General features: G+C 48.1%; 1 protein-coding gene across 9 annotated transcripts in view; it reads right to left on the bottom strand.

The window, feature by feature from the left end:
• PRPSAP1 (phosphoribosyl pyrophosphate synthetase associated protein 1) overlaps positions 1–17,845 on the bottom strand; it is a 32,533-nt gene that overhangs the window by 10,188 nt on the left and 4,500 nt on the right. For 3 of the 9 annotated variants that reach the window (XM_057378986.1, XM_057378983.1, XM_057378989.1), the window contains exons 2-5: positions 14,359–14,470; positions 6,528–6,580; positions 4,810–4,876; positions 214–386 (exon numbers count right to left, since the gene is read on the bottom strand). In XM_057378986.1, the coding sequence (XP_057234969.1) occupies positions 214–386; positions 4,810–4,876; positions 6,528–6,580; positions 14,359–14,470 (405 nt within the window). The other 6 variants (XM_057378987.1, XM_057378991.1, XM_057378984.1 and 3 more) reach the window with 6 other exon arrangements.

The following is a 17,845-nucleotide window of genomic DNA, read 5'->3' as shown; positions in this document are numbered from 1 at the left end:
CTCGGCTGACACTGTATTTCACTATAACATTTCTATTTCATTTCTGGGGCCACTTCCCSAGGCACACACAAGAAAGCTGAAGAAAATGAATTCCTGCAAAGTGGCTCAAGAGCTCAGCAGCACATCCCCACATCAAACAGGAGAATGGAAGGACAAATGACCTTTGGGATGCTCAGCAGCACCTGCCATGCTGATGCTCCCTGTGACACTCACCTGCCTTGGCAAGCATTGAAGCCAGCAGCTTGCAGACTATGGAGCCCCTCTTCCTCATTTTGCTCTGTTTGCTGTAGGGGAAGTAGGGGATGACCCCAATAATGTTCCTGGCACAGGAAGTCTTCAGTGCATAGGCCATGATCAGCAGCTCCATGACAGCAGTATTCACATCTCTAGGAGATTTGAACACAATTCCAAATATTAGCAGGTGTTTTTTAATGCATCTCCTTTCCCATTTATATCCAGATCTCCCCTCACTGGAATTCCAAACAAATAAAGCTACAAATAAATCTCAGGCTAATATATTCCAGACCCAGACTGCAGCCAAGCAGCTCCTTCCATCATGCCACAACAAATTACAATCAACTCTTACACGTACAGGACATGACGCCAGCACTCRAGAGCTGTGGACTGGAATTTGATTTTGTGTTCTAACATAAGGTGTATGATGATTTCCATCCATCATCAGACAAAAAAAAAGGCTTTTTATAAAATTTACTTTGGAACAAATGTCACTTGATACAGTGTATTTTGAAATAAAAGTCTTTTAAARAAGCAGCACACATGCAGCCAACACAACTTCATCCACACAGGATTTCTKAGGGTATTTTTCTCTTTAACAGTGTAAAGCAGTTTATTTTTCTGCCTTAAGAAATACTGCATTTGGAACAGTACAAACTCCAGACACAGCACTTTGGTGGTGGTCAGCATCTCCACACYCTCTAGCTTATCTAGAGATGAAAGGAACAACAGCACAGGAAATCCTAAAGGACTGTTTCTTGAAAGAAAAAACAACAAAACAAAAAAGCAACATAGGCAGAAGAATCATAGAAAATACTGAGTTGGAAGGGACCCATCAGGATCATCAAGTCCAACTCCTGGTCCTGCACAGGACACCCCAACAATCCCACTCATGCTTCTTGAGCTCAGACAGGCTCAGAGCTATGACCACTGCSCTGGGGTGCCTGTTCCAGTGATTAATCCTCTGGGTGAAAAAACTTTTCCTGATATCCAACCTAAACCTCACCTGACTCAGCTTCATGCTGTGTCTTCCAGTCCAGTCACTGATCACAAGAGTGAAACATCCCATTTTCATTCACTTCCCCAGGATGACTAGAGTAGTCCAGCAGGAGTGTATTAATCTGCATTTCAATTAATTTTGGGAAGGGGGGAAATGTGCCAAGCCCTTAATTTCCCTTTAGTTCCTTAAAACCAACACCAAGAGGCACTTTCTACATCTCCACAGACTGACTCAAGAACTTTTGGGAACCGAGGGACATGTGCTTCAGATTGCAGGACAGGGACTACTACAACACAGAGCCCCTTGCCTGGGGGTTTCCAGCAGGGACAGCCTCCAGTGACACACCATRTCCCCAGCCTGGTCAGGAGGGCAGTGCTGTAATGGCTCAGCTGTGCAGCCCYTGGTGACAGGGCAGGGGCTGACTGGGCCATCTTTCCACACAGCAGCAGAGGAATGAACAGCACAGGGAAGCCTCAAGCTCTGCAGAGCCTTCTGGACATTACCCAGAGATTGCTCAGGCCCTGTTTTCCTCCTGAGACACCCACCAGACACAACTTCTCCAACTGCTCAGAGACACGATCTGTGACAAACCTCTGACCATTTCCATTTTCCCACTGCTTCCCCTTCCTTTGGAAATTAACCTCCACTTGTGCCTCTTCTTTTGTGAGCCTCTGGGTCTCTGGTGTCCCCATGGCCCCGCCAGCCCGTGAACACAATGCCATTTACACACAAGAAAGCTTTGTTGGCTCTAGAGCACCCAGCCAAGAATTACATAAAACACAGCCCCCTGCCACACAGGACAACGAGCAAACAAAGAACTGTTTCTTTCCTTTGGTGATTTAGCTGTGCCAGTGGGGCTGTGAGAGAAGAAAAAGATGCTACTATCAGTGTCTTATAAAAACAAAGGGGTCAAACTAAAGCCTGTTTAAAGTTCATCTGATAAATTCAGTATTTTTCAACATTATTTTCCAACTTAATCTTTGAAAATACATATATATTCCCATAGAAAGCAGGTAGATAACAAGACTAGGACTTGAAAAGGCACCAGCAGTCCTGGTGCTGCTGCAGGACACCAGCAGCCATACTGATGGAGACGTTATTCAAGGAAGAGACTTCTCCCAGKATTCAAGCTGGGCTCTGGGAAGCTTCTACAGACCAGGCACAGGCACCAGGCAGAGGTGGATGTGTCTGTCCCTCCAGCAGGGCCCAGGGTGGGTGGGCTGGGATGGCTTCATGGTGAGCCATCACCCTGATCTGCTCCTCTGCATGGGGCACTGCCCCATCCAAGGGCACCAACCTTGGTGAGGGAAGCCCAGCCTGAGCATCTCCAAAACACTTACCAGAGGAGGCATCCCAGTCTCCTTGCTGCCCTCCCCATCTCTCGTCTTAAAGCCATGCTCAGTTAGTTACTGCTGGGAGGGCTGAGCCAAGACCTCACACAGGGGCTGGCAGCTCATTACCAGGTCACTCAGAGACAGCTCAGCTAYGCCCCACACCCTATTTACCACACCAGAGCCTTCCTCACTGCTTCTTATCCCTGCCTGGGCCATCCCTGAGCACCCCTGCTCTGGAGTCTGAGAAAACGCCTTATGTGACACTGCCCATGGACTTTGCAACAATCAGCACAAACATTCAGCACTAAAAGGCTCATTTTGCCTTTAGGATACCACAAAACCACCAACTCGTTTATTTTTCTACTATCTAAACATGAGCTACTTAATTTTCTTTCACACAAATGCCAGTCCATACACCAGTCTTGGATGGCACCTGTCTTTGTCACCTCTTTTTTTGGTTKTGCTATAGCATTTAGGACAGAGAGCCCGTATCAACCATTCAGGTCTTTCTGTTCTCTCTGCATTTAAGATGCAGACTGAATTCACACCGCAGCATAATGAGGTTGTTTCCTTCTCTACTCCATTTTTACCAAGTTCTAATATTTTCTTTTTGAACCACTACTGACTGTGGAAGTCCTATTCTTAGATAATTCCACACAGTTGTTGTTTTGTCTCCTGAAAAGCTCCCTGAAACTGACTGCAAAATTGAGATGTCCTTGAACCTGTCCTCTCTAGCAATGCAGCACAGCACAGCTGCAGTTTAGGAATGAAAGATGACTTGGCTGCACAACACTGGCTCCTCACCTGGAGGGCCTTGAACATTTTGGCTAAAAAAGACCCATTTCTTGGCCCACAACACTGAATTCAGTTAATGGAAAAACAAGGGGATCAACAAGTTAAAATAAAGGGGAGGTTTTTCCCTCCCAAAATCATTCCTGTCCCTAATGCTCTCTCTGAACACTTGATCTGTTTCATGTTTACACAGCTCTCAGTTACAAGTTATTTCCGAGAACTCCCTCACAAGGGACAACAGAATGGCACCATTCACCCGAAACATAATCCTACRGCAGGGGATTTTCATCTTGCAGAGATTTAGTTGCTCCCTGAGGGAGGAAACACTTGGGGCATCTCTCTGAAAAGAGATGAGCCCTAGGAAAATGTTTCTGCCTGAAAGAGGAATTCCAGAAGTAAGCTGATCTAGTAGTCCTACTGATTTCTTTACAACAGGGCAAGCATTTCACAGAGGAAATGAACTTGAATTCTCAGTGGGCTCTATTTCTTTGGCAAGCAAGAAAAAACCCTGTTTCCAGGGAATTCAGCTACCTGCTTGATCTCTGCTACTCATTACTTCTTGTGAACTCCAAAATCTGAGCAGAATTTGGTAACTATCAGAGTAGGAATATCCTTGTTTTCCTAATAATAYAATAGGCATCCTATCAATACCTCATTTCTAAAAACAGCACCTCCCCTACTCACAGCAGGTCGATTTGCAGTTATCATTTATGTGAAGGCTCCTTTCCCACCATCCTAGTGCCATCCCCCTACTCTTCCTGAGCCAGCAAGCAGCAAKGTTCCCGGGGTTACAGATGATTTTCTAGCTTTTCTAGCCCCCTGTTACCTGCAGCACTTCTCTTACTCCAAGCCTAGAACAGCCCAAATTAAAACCCAAAAAGGCTCACCACCATCAAGAACTGCAAAAGTACAGGAGGAAGGCTATGGGCTTCCACCTGAGCACAGTTTCACATCACTACAGCAAAAGGGGAGGAGGAGAGGTAATCCTCCTGTAATGAAAGCAGAGAAGAGTAATCCAGCCTGTAATGAAAGCAGCAGCTGGTGTTTGATGCTGCTTGGTAGTTGGGAGGGCAGAAGAAACCAACCATCCTGGGATGGAAATGCCAGTCAGAAATCACCAAACAGCTGAGCCTGAAAGGGCACCAGCATACAGATACCAGTGAAACACSAGAGATGTTTCACTGGAAGCCATCAGCCACTCCTGTTCCTGCCTCAAGTGACACGCTCCAGCTATTTGATGGGAAGCATCTCAGTGTTGCAATCAATCCCCTGGAAATGTTAACAGCTTAGCACTACATGGGGCTCTAGATCTAAGTCAAAGCAATGACAACACTGCAAGAGTTCCACTGGTTATTGTGCTGGTTAGCAGTGAGAAAACCACTGAAATATCTGCTGATTCAGGWATTCAAAGCACATTCCAGGTGCAAAACTGAGYCACAAGTGCCTCACCTGGGGATTGTCTGTATGATGAAGATATCCTGTCCCCGGACAGACTCTTTTATTTCAACTCTYGTTTCTGAAAAGGATTGAAAACAGAGTCAGTTTTGTTTCCAAACATCAGGTTGACAGTGACAACACACCACGTTTTAGCTGCAACCTTGTCCCCTGGTCRGGGCACATGAGGACTCGCTCCTCTGCCCTTTGTGCACATACACACATGGATAAGCCYAGTGGATTTTCCAAAGGCTGGTGCTGGGTAGAGCTGGCATGACATACCAGTGAGTTAGCTGTATTTACTAAGCAAAAGCAGGCTGGAATAGCTGTTTATTTTTCTTAGAATTTAGAATTCTAGAAATTAGAAGACAATTTACCTAACTTTCAATGAGAAATCCTTTYCATGCCTCCATGGAGTGCTGAAAGCTGTCAACAGACCATTCATTAGTGAGCAATTAACCACCCAAGGCAGAACAACCTTCAGTACTTCCAAGAAGGCAACTCAGCTCTTTTGTACTTTGCTCTTTCACAGCTTACCGTGGCAYCAGCTCTGTGCAGGTTGGAGAGCTCAAGGCAACACCAGCAGCACCCAGTTCAAAGCAACAACTCCCCAGTTTAACTGTCAAGGTCAAGACATTTCAACACTRACACAGGCTGGAAGTTTGGGTCTCTGCTGAGCACCACTCCTACAGTTCCTGACTCAAACACAGAAGTTGAGCCCCAAGCAGCTCTGCAAAGCCAGAGCAATGACTCCAGGTTTCCCAAGGTGCCTGCCTTAGCCACTCATTTCCCATACAGGCATGAGTTAGAGGGCAGGGCCAAGCAAAAGGGGAGAAACAGCTCTTCAGCTATGGAATTCCAAGTGCAATTGCCTGGGCCCTGGCAGTAACCCTGCGGGACTCTGCTGACAGCAGACTGATTTGCTGTGCAGTGATGAAGAACGACTTCAGACCTCGCAGCAAGCAACCTGATTTAAAAGCAACCCCAAAGGGCAGAGAGATCTCCCTGGCAGGAATGCACCAGCCAGCCCAGCCATAACCATAGCAGCTCACCCACAGTGAGGCCCACTGGGGCTGCAAGAGCAGCACCACCACAAATTCTCCACCCCTTCCTCAGCCTGTAGCAGCTCTTTGGTTTTACTCTCTTTTGTAACGAGGTAACAGAGGTTTTAAAACAGTAATTGCCTCTTGGCCACTAAATTGTGTTGGCCAAACTCTTCGTGTTTTAGCCCAGCATTTGAAAATGGACRCTTGCAGAGTGTTAACCTCCTTAAAAGCAAAAGCAAGTTCTATGAGGCATTTTCCACAGTGCAGCCCTGAATTCGCCCTTTGAAAAGCAAGGGTAGCTGTAAATTCTGTGTGACAGGGAAGGGCTGAAAGAAGGGAATAATTTAAAAGTTCACAAGGCAGACACTGAAAAAGGGGGGGCATTACTTTTAAGCCTAGAGATGTTTTGCTCAGCATAGGAGCAAAAAAGGTTTGGCAACAGCAAAATCCCAGGCAGGGCTCTGGAGGAGAGTTTGCAGATGGGCAAACAAACAAGATAACAAGGGAAAACAAGGAACACGTTTAATTGCTTGGTCCAAGGTCAGCCATTGGGGTTTAGCATTGCCAGGAGCAGCAGTAACATCCCAGCTCAATCACTGCACTCCTTAGACAGGACTGGCCAATGGACTTACCCAGATTTTCTAAGACTACCTCAAAACCGTTGCAAATAGTAGAGATTTCTCTTACCTCCATTGGTTTCCTGGTACACCACAGATTTCCCCAGCTCAGCACCGAGACGCCTGGAGAGAAAAAMAAGGATGTTAAAATAGAGGAATGCAACAGTCTGTGCTGCAAAGCAGGGACTGGACCATGTTACACACCACCAAAACAGTGCATTGCCCAAGAGGGAACTGAGAGAGCCAGCCAGGCTGCAGAACTACAGTMCTCCCCTTCTCTGGGGATCTCCTTCCCTCTGGTGTCCCTGAGAGGGCCCGGGGACACAGCACTCTGAAGCAGGTGATTGCTGTACCCAAAGAGCCAGTCCTTGTACAACTGACCACAGGCTGTGTCTCCTGATGGCAAAGGACACCTTGCCAGCCTGTGCAATGCCCCCTTGGGCAGGTCTGATKTGCAACTAGAGTTGAATGATTTACTCAGACTCAATTAATGGCACCTGAGTCACTTTTTTTGACTCCTACGTCTTTTCCTTTTTTTTTCCCTCCTCAAACTTTCTTACTGAAATAACTGATTAATGAGATTTTTAACTTCAATTTTTTCATTTTTTCAAATTACTCCTTGCTCTTCTCAAATACCAAATCTACAACATTCATCACAACAAAGATTAGTCATYCCCTTTCTCTTTTTAATTTCTTTCTTACAAAACAAAGACTTACTTWGAAAAGCATTTTAAAAGGCTCCAGAATGCAGACTTTCCCCTCAGGTGGCACTTTAGTATTTAACTGTACTGACAAGTAATCCATTAGTAAGTACTTAAAGGCATTTATGCTTTAACCCGGAGCCTCAGCTGTGAGACCCTGCAGCAGTGAGATGCTTGGGCCAAGAGGGATGCAGCAGGGGCAATTCCCTCCTCTCCCAGGATCTGCTCAGTGGTCTTGCCCACACAATGGATTAGGAAACACTTTATGCCTGAAAAATACCTTTGTTCACCACACTGATTATGGCAGCAGTTTCCTGTCTGCACTTGTACTGTATTTACCTGGATATGTGCCAAAATTCTGCAGCTCAGGACCAACCCTAAATAAAGAGTACACATCTGCTGTTGGTTCCTGGTCTACAGCCTTCAGCAGTCGGTCTCTCTCCATCTCCTTACCCACTGACTCAGCCTTGCACTTCAGTTGTCAYAAAGATTTGTGTTTTCAGAAGTGAAAGAGCAACACAGGCTGACCCTGGCACGCTTCTGTCCTATCAGCAACTGCTGGGCTCAGCTGTGAGCCAAAGCTGGAGGTCCCAGCAAGAAGCTGGCCTGGGGAGTGTGCCTGGGACAGCTGAGATAACACACACTTGGATGCCATGGGATATGTTTGCTTAGCTGGCTCCAAAGCACGTCTCTGGCATACACACCCTCCCCACCGAGTGTCTGGCAGTACATTTTGCAATGGTTGGGCTGGTGACTAAGCTGCCACCTCGAGAGCTGTACGTGCCAGACTGTCACCAACCCAGCTCGGGTACCAACTGCAGCATCACCCTGCAGCCCAGGCCAGACAAGGTTCTCGAACCCAGATCTGGGCTCCTCTCAGCCCAGCTGGGTTATAACCTGCAGCTGCAATGCAAAGGCATCCTCAGGATCTTTGGCATCTGGCAGCTGGTCAAGTAAAGGCAATCCGGGGCACCTCAGGGATAAAATCATAGTAGAGGTGAGTTTTGCAAGTGGGATTCTGCTGTCCTGACGACGACAGTCTAGCATKTGCAATCACCTAGCTTAGTCCTAATCACTGCTAGGGCATCCAAGTCCAAACAAGYTCAGAAACACACACACACACAAACACACACACCCCAAAGCAGTGTGTGGTGGGAAATATTTAATGACTCACACCTGCTCCTCCACAACTGCACATTGAGTCCTGCAAGCTCCTTTTGGAGGCACGTGCACCCTGACTTCACTGCAGACAGCACGTCCCTACCTCAGCACTGGGGAAAAAGAATCCATTGGAGAGACTGCTTTTAGTTAGCCCTAAACCTCATGGCAGGAAAAAAAACCTCTGAAAAAAAGGACAGCCAGACTCATCTCAGCCAAACACACCCTGGAAGGTGGTACTTTCAGTGCTATGTGGTGGCAACAAAACTGTATTTGTGGTTCKCAATGGGAAATATTGTACTACATACCCCTATTGTACTAGGGGAGGTTTAGATTGGATATTAGGAAACATTTCTTCCCTGAAAGGGTTGTCAAGTCTGGAATAGGCCACCCAGGGAAGTGGTGGAGTCACCATCCTTGGAGGGACTTAAAAGACAAGCAGATGAGGCACTTGGGGATGTGGTTTAGTAGTGGCTTTGGCAGAGCTGGGTTAAWKGCTAGACTCAATCTTTTCCAACTCCATGATTCCGTGATGTAGGCAGCAAGAAGAAACCAGAGCCCAGTGCTCTCCAATTCAGACTGCACAGCAGCAATGCAGTTTCTGTGCTGCTGAAACAAGAAATCAGAAAGGCAAATTTACTCCCCATGGCAAGAGGGACACTAAAATACCTTGGCTTGGGGCACTAAAAGAGCTCAATTGTCAAACCTGGGTGCAGGAAACAGCAGAAGACACAGGTGCCAGTGTAGAGAAATGAGTGGCTCTGGTCAGACAATAAATCCCAGCTCTGCTCAAACTGTTGACTGCAAGTAAACAGAGATAAAACTGCCCACAAAAGTCCCAGATCAGCCCTGCCTGCAGCGCTCCAGAGTCTCAGGAGCCTCAGATGCAGCATAATCCACAGGCAAGTCCCCCAGAGCAGCTGAGGTATGTGCACCCCAGGGGCACACCTTGCACCAAATCTCTTCCGGAAGGCTTCGGTTRGCCAAGATATCAGCCAGGAGCTGATAAACCTTGACTGAGTCAAGGACAATAAAGAGGGGACAGTTGGTGCAAGTCCCGCTGTAAAGCACCAAATTCCAGAGSACTTTTATCAAAAGGGATATTTGCATGGAAGTCAAGGGCAGGGCACAGCCTTATCGACCACACAGCCTGGCAGCAGCCATAGAGTTCAAAAGATAAATTTCCCCTTATTACCTCTCCCTTGTTTTCTCYTCTCTACCAACTCTTCTCTCTAAATCCCCTCCATCCTGAAGCTCCCAACTGGYTGTTGCTTTAGGGGATAGAGGAATTGAACTGATGGCATGAACTGTTTTCATCCAGCTTCAGCACTAACAGCATAATCACACGAACCCAGGCTATCACAGTTACTGATCATTCATCTGCAGACACAGGCAGACCTGCACTGGGACAGAGAAGGTGCCACTGCAGGTAACTCAGACCACACACTCAGCAGAAATAAGSCTGCTTCTGGGAAAAATAACATTTTAGGTCCTGCAGACAAATCACATCTCCAAGGAAAACAAGCTGCCATCCTCACATCAGCTCCATCACTAAACCAACTCCTCTGGGGCATGACAGCATCTAAGAGAAAAAAAAAAAAAAACAAAACCTCTTTATGGCTTTAAAATTCCTACTCAGAATAACTGGCCAGTAAAAATTCCTATTGATTTGGAATCTGTCTGTAAACACTGCCCAGGAAGAATGATCTAACTTTCCGCAGTCTCAAAACACGCCAAGAGGACATTAAGCTGTGAATACAAAAGTGTTTATAAAACCTGTCTCAAATTCACATCTAAATGCAAACAGCTCAGGAGTCACCTATAGTTTAATGAGGAAGTGACACACTGCAGTATTTTAGGAAACACTGCAAGGCTGTATTAGATTGTACTTCAAAATGCTCCACTGAAGACTGTCAAAAACTACTGTACCAGGCTCTCGAGACCAAGGACAGCCAAAGAGACTCCATGTYCAGCTGAATCAAATTTCAGGGGGCAAATGCACTTGCATTATTTTGTGCCATCAGTATTTTGTTTCACTGCCACTAAGAAATGCCCCCAGCCCAGGCTGTTTCCTTCTCCCCCTCTGTGACAAGAATCCAAGACATTTGTCAGGTTATCTCTGAAGGGAGCTTCCGGCCAGCTCACAGCACAAGCATTCAATTTGGAGAGAAATCTGCACACAAATCTCTTAATTATGACATTATTTTATTTTGGCAATATCCTCTTCATTACAAACACTTTCCCTGGCCTCAGCTCTGCAAACTCCTAACTCTACCCATATCTACAGACTCCAGGAACCTGTGCAGACTCAGAAAGAGCTGGAGCTGAGGGCAGAGAGTCCRTGCCGTGCCTGACCATGGCCAAATCAAGCCACAGCCTGACTCTGAATTGCTTTTCAAACTTTAGTAAATCTTTAAATAAAGATCAGTCATGGTCCACCCAGCACAATGGCAGCTCTGCRGTGCACTTCCTAATCCCCCAGTGCAAGAACAGCCAGGAAAGGGAAAGGGAATGGCAGCTTCCTGGATACAATCTGTACAGATATCTTCAAAACTATCTGAGCACTCCTTTACCTCTCTCCATCCACCCAGCATGACTGGATATTGGAAGAACAGTCCCTACTRCTCATCTGCCACTGGAATAACTTTTTCCAGCCATGCCAGAGCCACGCAGCCTAACTACTGGCAAATACCAGGCAGATTTTCCTCTACTCCTACCAGCCCCCTCCTTGTGAAGGAACTTCCCCCATAAGCTGTGCTGGCCAGCACAGAAAGCTCCACAYGAGCCCAGCCTGCTCAGCCACATTCTGTGCTCCACCTAAACTGCAGAGGTCTGACTCCCTTCTGCCACCTTCTCATGTACTAAGGAGTACATTTTCTACCAGAAATGCTCCTTCAGCTGAAGAAGGCTGCTGCAAATCCTCTGAATGCAGTCTCCCCCCAAAGCAGGGCTCACCTCCCACCCAGTCCCAGAAAACACCACCCTGGGGTTTAGCATTGTGACCCAGCTCCCTTCAGCCAGAGATCGAAACACAAATCCCCACGTTGTTTAGGCTCATGGCAATGCTTTATCTTCAGATCACCAGCATTTTCCATGCTGCAAACCGAGTGAATGTCTGGAATACTCACATCCTCAGCTGGCACTGAGACAGTATCACATCCCACATCACAGAGCTGCAGGAGCACTGGGGAGGCATTAACAAGATTCAATCACCAATCCCCTCCAACCCAAACACATAAGCAGTGAGCAGAATGTAATATTTGTAGCTTCTGAGCCAAGCACTGCAGTCAGAGGGAGATCTAAATGCATCTGTTGGACTGAAGATCAAAAAGACTTGCTAGACCTTCCTCCCCCCAGCAGCACACAGGCCCATTAGGGATCAGCACTGGTCACAGAAATTATCTTTCTCCCCTGCAAATGAAGCTTGTAATCAGGTGCCAAGTGTCCTAATTACAGCAGGAGTTTTTCTTTCCATCAGGGAAAGAATTTAAAATAAAATAACCACCCYTCTCAATTTATGAGAGAAAAGTAAATGGGTTTATGTTTCAGTGGTGCTGAATTTAAAGAGTATCTTCATTATTTCAGGTTTCACAAGGTATTTGGTTTTCATAGTCCAGCACTGTCTCCTCTCCCCAGCAGACACTACCATCAACTAAAGCTCTGAAAACCTAAAGTGAAAGTAAGACTGACCATTAATCACTGTCCCATAACCAGAGAAGGCTCAAGGGGAATYGTAAAGATCAGAACTGTGCCAGAAGATGATGCTCAGAGCCTGAACCGAAAGCAGCTCTGGAAGTTTTGCAGTAAACAAAGCAAGGAGATAAATCAGGGGCCTGAAAGCTGGTCAATGTCACACTGCTCCTCTCCAGGCTTGAGATTTTAAAAAGGATAAGCCAGGACTACTGAAGTAGAGATTTTAAATTCATACCTACAGGKAAAGAACACAGCCCAGATAGACAGGTGTCTCAAGGGGCCCTACTCCTAATATTGTGTGTTGTTTGAAAGTTCTTTTACTACTTTTACTTAAGGTYATAAAAGAACTTTAAAAAGAACGCACAATATTAGAGGACAGACTCACCCTTGTAAGATTGCTCCAACTCTATTTAGAGGTGCACCTGACCTCCCCAGCAAAGAACAGGTTGGGATGTGAGACAGGGGGAAAGGCAGCAGCCACGCATCTTTTGCAACCTGAAAGAACAAGGGATGGGTTAAAGATCAGCTGAAACAGCCCTTGAGCTCCTAAGGGAAGGCAGTGCAAAACCACTGCAATACATGCTGAAAATACCTTTAATTTTGGGCGACTTTTTACTGTGGGAAAAGCTGTACTGTGAATGGTTCCAGATTCTTTCCCCACAACAAAGAGAAATGTCCTTAAGCCTCACTTAAGCAGCAGCTGTGTGTATCACAGGGCTATGCTCATGCCACCACCAATATCCCATGGATGGCAGAGCCAAGGGAAAAAACCCCACATCACCCCATTAGAAATTTACTTGGTGAGAGACCAAGGAGGGAGCTGGGAGGTCACTTTGGATCCAGATCCTGCTTCTTTCCCCCYCAGAGCATCCCTRGGATAACATCARCTTATCATCCCARCCAGCGCCGTMGCCTGGGGAAGCCTCTCYGTGTCTCTTCTCATTTCATCTTTAAAAAGAAGGGAGTTATTTTTAAGACAAAGAACAAGGAATAAGGATTGCCCGTTTGCTCTTTCAGTCCTGAGAACTCAGAACTCGTCCCCAGGGGAATTCTGTTCTGCTATGTTGACGCAACAYGACAAGCCCTGTGAAACTCTGTCCCATCTGTTGCAGCAAAACTTGCTTTTTTATAGAGAGAGATGTTAGTATCAGGGTTCAGTGAAGGGAAAGTGATACAGAACTGACCAAATATAGCAAGAATATGTGAGCCAAAAAGAAAAAAGCTTTCCACTCCCAAACACAAGAACCTTCATCTTAGCCTCACACTCAAAGAAGTCCATCACTATCATCCAACACACATCCCAGCCAAAAAGCCAAGTCAGCTCWGTGGAGATAATCTGTGCTAAGGATTGAACAGTGTTTATTAAGTGAGAGGTATGAACAGCAAAGTGCTCTTGCAGTTTAAGGTGGCAGCACACCTGTACTTAAGTTGTGTTTCCAATTTAAGCACGCCCTTGSAGATGGAATGGGGCAGCAGCTGCCTAGCAAGGATAACAGGGATGTTGTCAGCAACAGCAGGAAAACAGGCACTGAGACCCTTYGATTTTGGGAGCAGCTGCCTATGAACTACAGAAACAGCAGAAAAAAAAAATCAAAACGCTGTTCTAAGACAACAGCCTGACGCCACAGAGATGCCCATCCCAGAATAGTCCCTTCCTTCAGCTGGGACTGCCCCAATTTGAAACAAACTAATTATACCCAAAAGTTCAACTGCTGGGGGAAACTCAGCCCTCTGTGCACCAAGAKCCCCATTTTGGAAGCAGCTGTCACACCCCTCACTCAGCAGAACCCAGCACATCCCTCCCGGACAAGACAAGGTCAAATTCTGCCCAAATTGATGGGCTGAAGGCAAACATCTATCCTGAACTAAACAGCACATAGCGCCCAGCTCTCCCACCTCCCCAAAATCCAGGCTGGTCAATGCAAGGTGTTGTGTGACCAGGCGTACACGGACACTCCCCGTGCCCCAGGCACTGAAGCACTCAGGAAAACAAGGTCAGAAGCCGAAGAAAGTTTTGAGCATCTTCCAAACATGCTAAAAACGCTTTTCTGAGKTTTGTCCACTCAAGTTTCACCTCCTCCCTCCCCAAGAGTAACAGCCCATGCAACAGCGCAGCCTTTCCAGCAGTGAAATGGATGTCAAAGAAGGGAGAAAGCGGTGGGTCCGTTTCCATCGCTGGATCAGGCAGAGCTAGTGAAGATTCCCAGTAAAAAACCTCCACAAAGGTACTCGCAGGAGATGCCTTGGAAGGCTGGGGATGCCAGAAGCTTCTCCAGCAGCTCGRGAGGGCTCCTGCCTGGGCKGGGGAGCGATGGGGGAGAAAGAAACTTGAAAGAGAAGGGAACTTACTCCGTGATCTTCTTCGCCAGCTCGGTGGAGGCTGCGGTGGAGTTGGCCGAGAAGACCCGGTAGCCACTTCTGGCCGCGTTCATCGCCAAAGWGTCATGCAACCCCTGTGGAGCTCGAAAGTGAGAAAAAACAGATTTATAAGGCAACAACAGCTTCCGTGGCATCCTTTTCTTTCCTCTCCGGCGYGATCACCGCCCCTTAAGGGGTGGGGAGGAGGAGGAGGAAAAGGAGGGAGGGGAGCCTTCCGCTACCTATGGACTAGCTGGTCCATTCCTGCGGCAAAGTATGAAAGGGARGATGAAAACTATGAATATTGAAATAAAATGGAGCAGCAGCTGCCTTGGGGAGTAGAGGGGGTGGGCAGGGAGCGRGTAACCCCAACTCACCCCACGCCCACTCAGTGGCCCCTCATGCAACAGGGGAGGGATAACCCCAAAATGAGTGGGGATGGCAARGGGGAGAGGGGCTCTCCTGCTTGGACAAGGTGCGGGTGAGCTGAGGGAGGAAGGTTGGGGGGTGTTCTTTGTGATGCAGCAGGGCTGGGCCGGGGTGTCTGTGGCGGGGTACATTGTCCCTGTGAGGGAGGGATCCCTGAGGGGTCGGTGCCCTCCCACTCCCCTCACCCAGCCGAGCGAGTTCCGCCGCCCGGCCAGAGCGCCGCTCCCTCCACCGCCATCTTCTCGGCGGGAAGAGCCCGCCCCCGCCGCCATCTTAGGTGAGGGCAGCGCAGCCACTCTCGCTCCTCTTGGTGTCCCCTCACCCCTTGCCCAAACAGCGCCAGTACTTTGGGAGAAGAGCTGCGGAACTTACCCCCTCAGGGGATAGATGTACTTCCCGCTGCTTGCGGGCGGCTCACAGCGCGGCCGCCTCCCGCTTCTGCCCAGCGGTGCCAGGCACGGKTTGAACGCGGTGACTCCAGTGCCCGTGACCAAGATGGCGGCGGGGGAAACGGAAGCGCGGCGGCGGCGCTCTGGCCCCGCTCTATGGCGGGCGCGGTGGGAGGACCCGCCCGCCCCGCCGGGCCTGGCCCGCGGCTCCCGCGCATTTTTCGTGAGGGGACGACCCCTGCCCGGCGCTCCGCTCCTGTCCGCTCTGCAATGGGGACAAAGTTTCTSGCGGGTACAGTCACTGAATGGCTTAATTAAACGGGAAAGTTCAGCTCCAACCCATCTGGCAGTGCACTGGGCTGACCTTTCTATGCACTATGAGTGTGCTTATAGATAACATCTGTAACACCTATAAATTACATCTATTAATGTGTATATTTATTATTATGTAAATTATATATACATGTTATGTCTAAAATATAAGTATATAAAAATATGTAAAATATTAAATACTGAATGCATAATATATAGTATACTTACCACATTATATGCATGTCATATGTGTATAGCAATCATAAATAATATGCAGATCATACAACATGTATAGTAATCATACATAATATGCACATCATATAATGTGTATAGTAATAATATATAAGTGTATATTAGATGCTATATCTTTTGTATGCATTGGATATATATATATCGATATATATATCGAGATATATATATGAGGAGGGGAAACTTGGCTGAACAAATATATATATGTGTTTGTCTTTTCAAAATTTGTGTATATATATATATATATATATATACAATATGAATCTCAGCCTTGGCAGCTGGGAAAATGAGGGGAGGTGACAACACTGTTGGGATCCATCTCCTGTGATCAGGATGGCTCAGAGCACCCCAAGAAGCAGCAGAAATGAGGATATATGACAGAAATCAGATATCATAAGGAAGGCAAAAGGCATTAATTTAATCACCAGCATCGCCCCACATCACTTGGTTCTCTCTGGAAAGAGAGGTTTCTCCTGGCAGTGCTCTAAGTCGCTGTGCAATATCATCGTTCCCTGGCCTGTGTCATCCCAGCTGGAAGGGAGAGAGAAGGAGGAGGCCTGGTCAGCTTGGTTCAGGACATGGAGGAGGTTCAGCTTCCCCTCCATGATCCAGTGGCTCTGTGGCTGCTCTGGTGCGTGATGACCATGCTGCCTCCAGCAGTGAGTCCCTGTCACAGACATTTGGTGCTCACCTGGGAGCTACAGCGCTGCCTTCAGCCCCACTGCGCTGACACTTCATTAAAGGTYGTCTCTCTCCAACATCCTCCATGCAAACGAGACAGAAYTGTCCATGTCCCCTCTGGACAAGCYCAGGCACAGGGATGGAGAGTTYTGTCTCCCTGCACCACACCTGGTGACACCTTACCTGTCCCTGCAGTTCCAGCCCCACACTTCTCTCCTGATGTGCCTCCCCCAGTCCTCAATCCGTGCCTGGTCAGAGCAGAGGCTATTCCAGCTCGGCTCTAGGGGCTATTCCAGCTCAACGCCCACATCCTGGTTCATTCCCCCAAGGCGAGGCAAGAGCTGACAGCATCAGCTGCCCGAGTTCACTCTGAGGAGGCAGCACAGCCAGGCATTGGACTCTGATCGAGCCCCCAGGCTGGCATCATCCTAGGATGAATCCACAGCATCTGTCAGACAGCCCAGACACCCATTCTGAGCACCTCGACCCCAGGCTGAGGGCGGTCACTCCTCACAGGTTGCTGGCTTTGTCCTTCAAAAAATCTTGGGGGAGCCTGACTGTTGTTGTGATGGAGGAAGTTGGCTGCTTTCTGAAGTCCCTAGTGCACCCACCAGAAAAATGGCAGCGCCCAGGGAGGCAGGGACATCCTGCTGCAGGAASACCSAAGCAGTGGGGGACATACCCCAAGRGTRGGAAGGGAACCCTGGCACTGCAGGAGTCATGGCACACGGCTCTTCAGAGCACTCAGCCTCCCTCCAATTCCTCCCAGAGACCTGCTGCTGCCCTCTATAATGCCCTTCCCTGGCTGCAATCAGGCATGCAGAGCAGAAAGGGCTGTTTATCCCCTTCCCAGCTGGCTCTTCGCTCAGCAGCCTCAGCACAGCTGCCCAGGGATGATGCTGCGGTCTCTGAGTGCCCTCAGCCTCTGCTTTGTCCTCCAGGTCCCCCAGCACCCTCCTCCTGTCACCATTSCTGCTGTCCCATGGGGTGCTCAGAGCCACAGGGAATGGATCCCACCTCCCTGCTCCTTTTCCCAGCTGCTRATGCTGAGATGTAACAAGTCTGTAGGTTCTGCTGCAGGGCAGCCCCCGGCACAGGAGACAAGATGTGCACACCATGCAGGGGCTGGGTGTCCCAAAATCACCCATTCTGTGTTCCTGAAATTCCTCCTCGATTGAATCACCAGCTTCATCTCTCACAGGGGTGGCCCTGCAAGTCCCATTGGGATCGCTGTTGAAGCTGTGGGGTTGGGATCAGCCCCGGGAAGGGTGGAGGGCAGAGATCACGGTGTTATCACTGCCACAACCAGCCTTTCTCCTGGAAAGGGGAGCGACTCTGATTTCTCTGCGGGCTGAAGGTCATGTTCGGTTTTACAGMCAGGCGAAGGAGAAGAAAGGAGCAATTCTGTTTACTTAGGG

This window comes from Malurus melanocephalus, unplaced genomic scaffold (genome assembly GCF_030028575.1).
Source record: "Malurus melanocephalus ecotype Western Australia unplaced genomic scaffold, MMel_1.1 scaffold_381, whole genome shotgun sequence".
Classification (NCBI taxonomy): Eukaryota; Metazoa; Chordata; class Aves; order Passeriformes; family Maluridae; genus Malurus; species Malurus melanocephalus.
The sequence above is the reverse complement of the archived record's forward strand: the minus strand, read 5'-3'. Positions and strand labels throughout refer to the sequence as shown.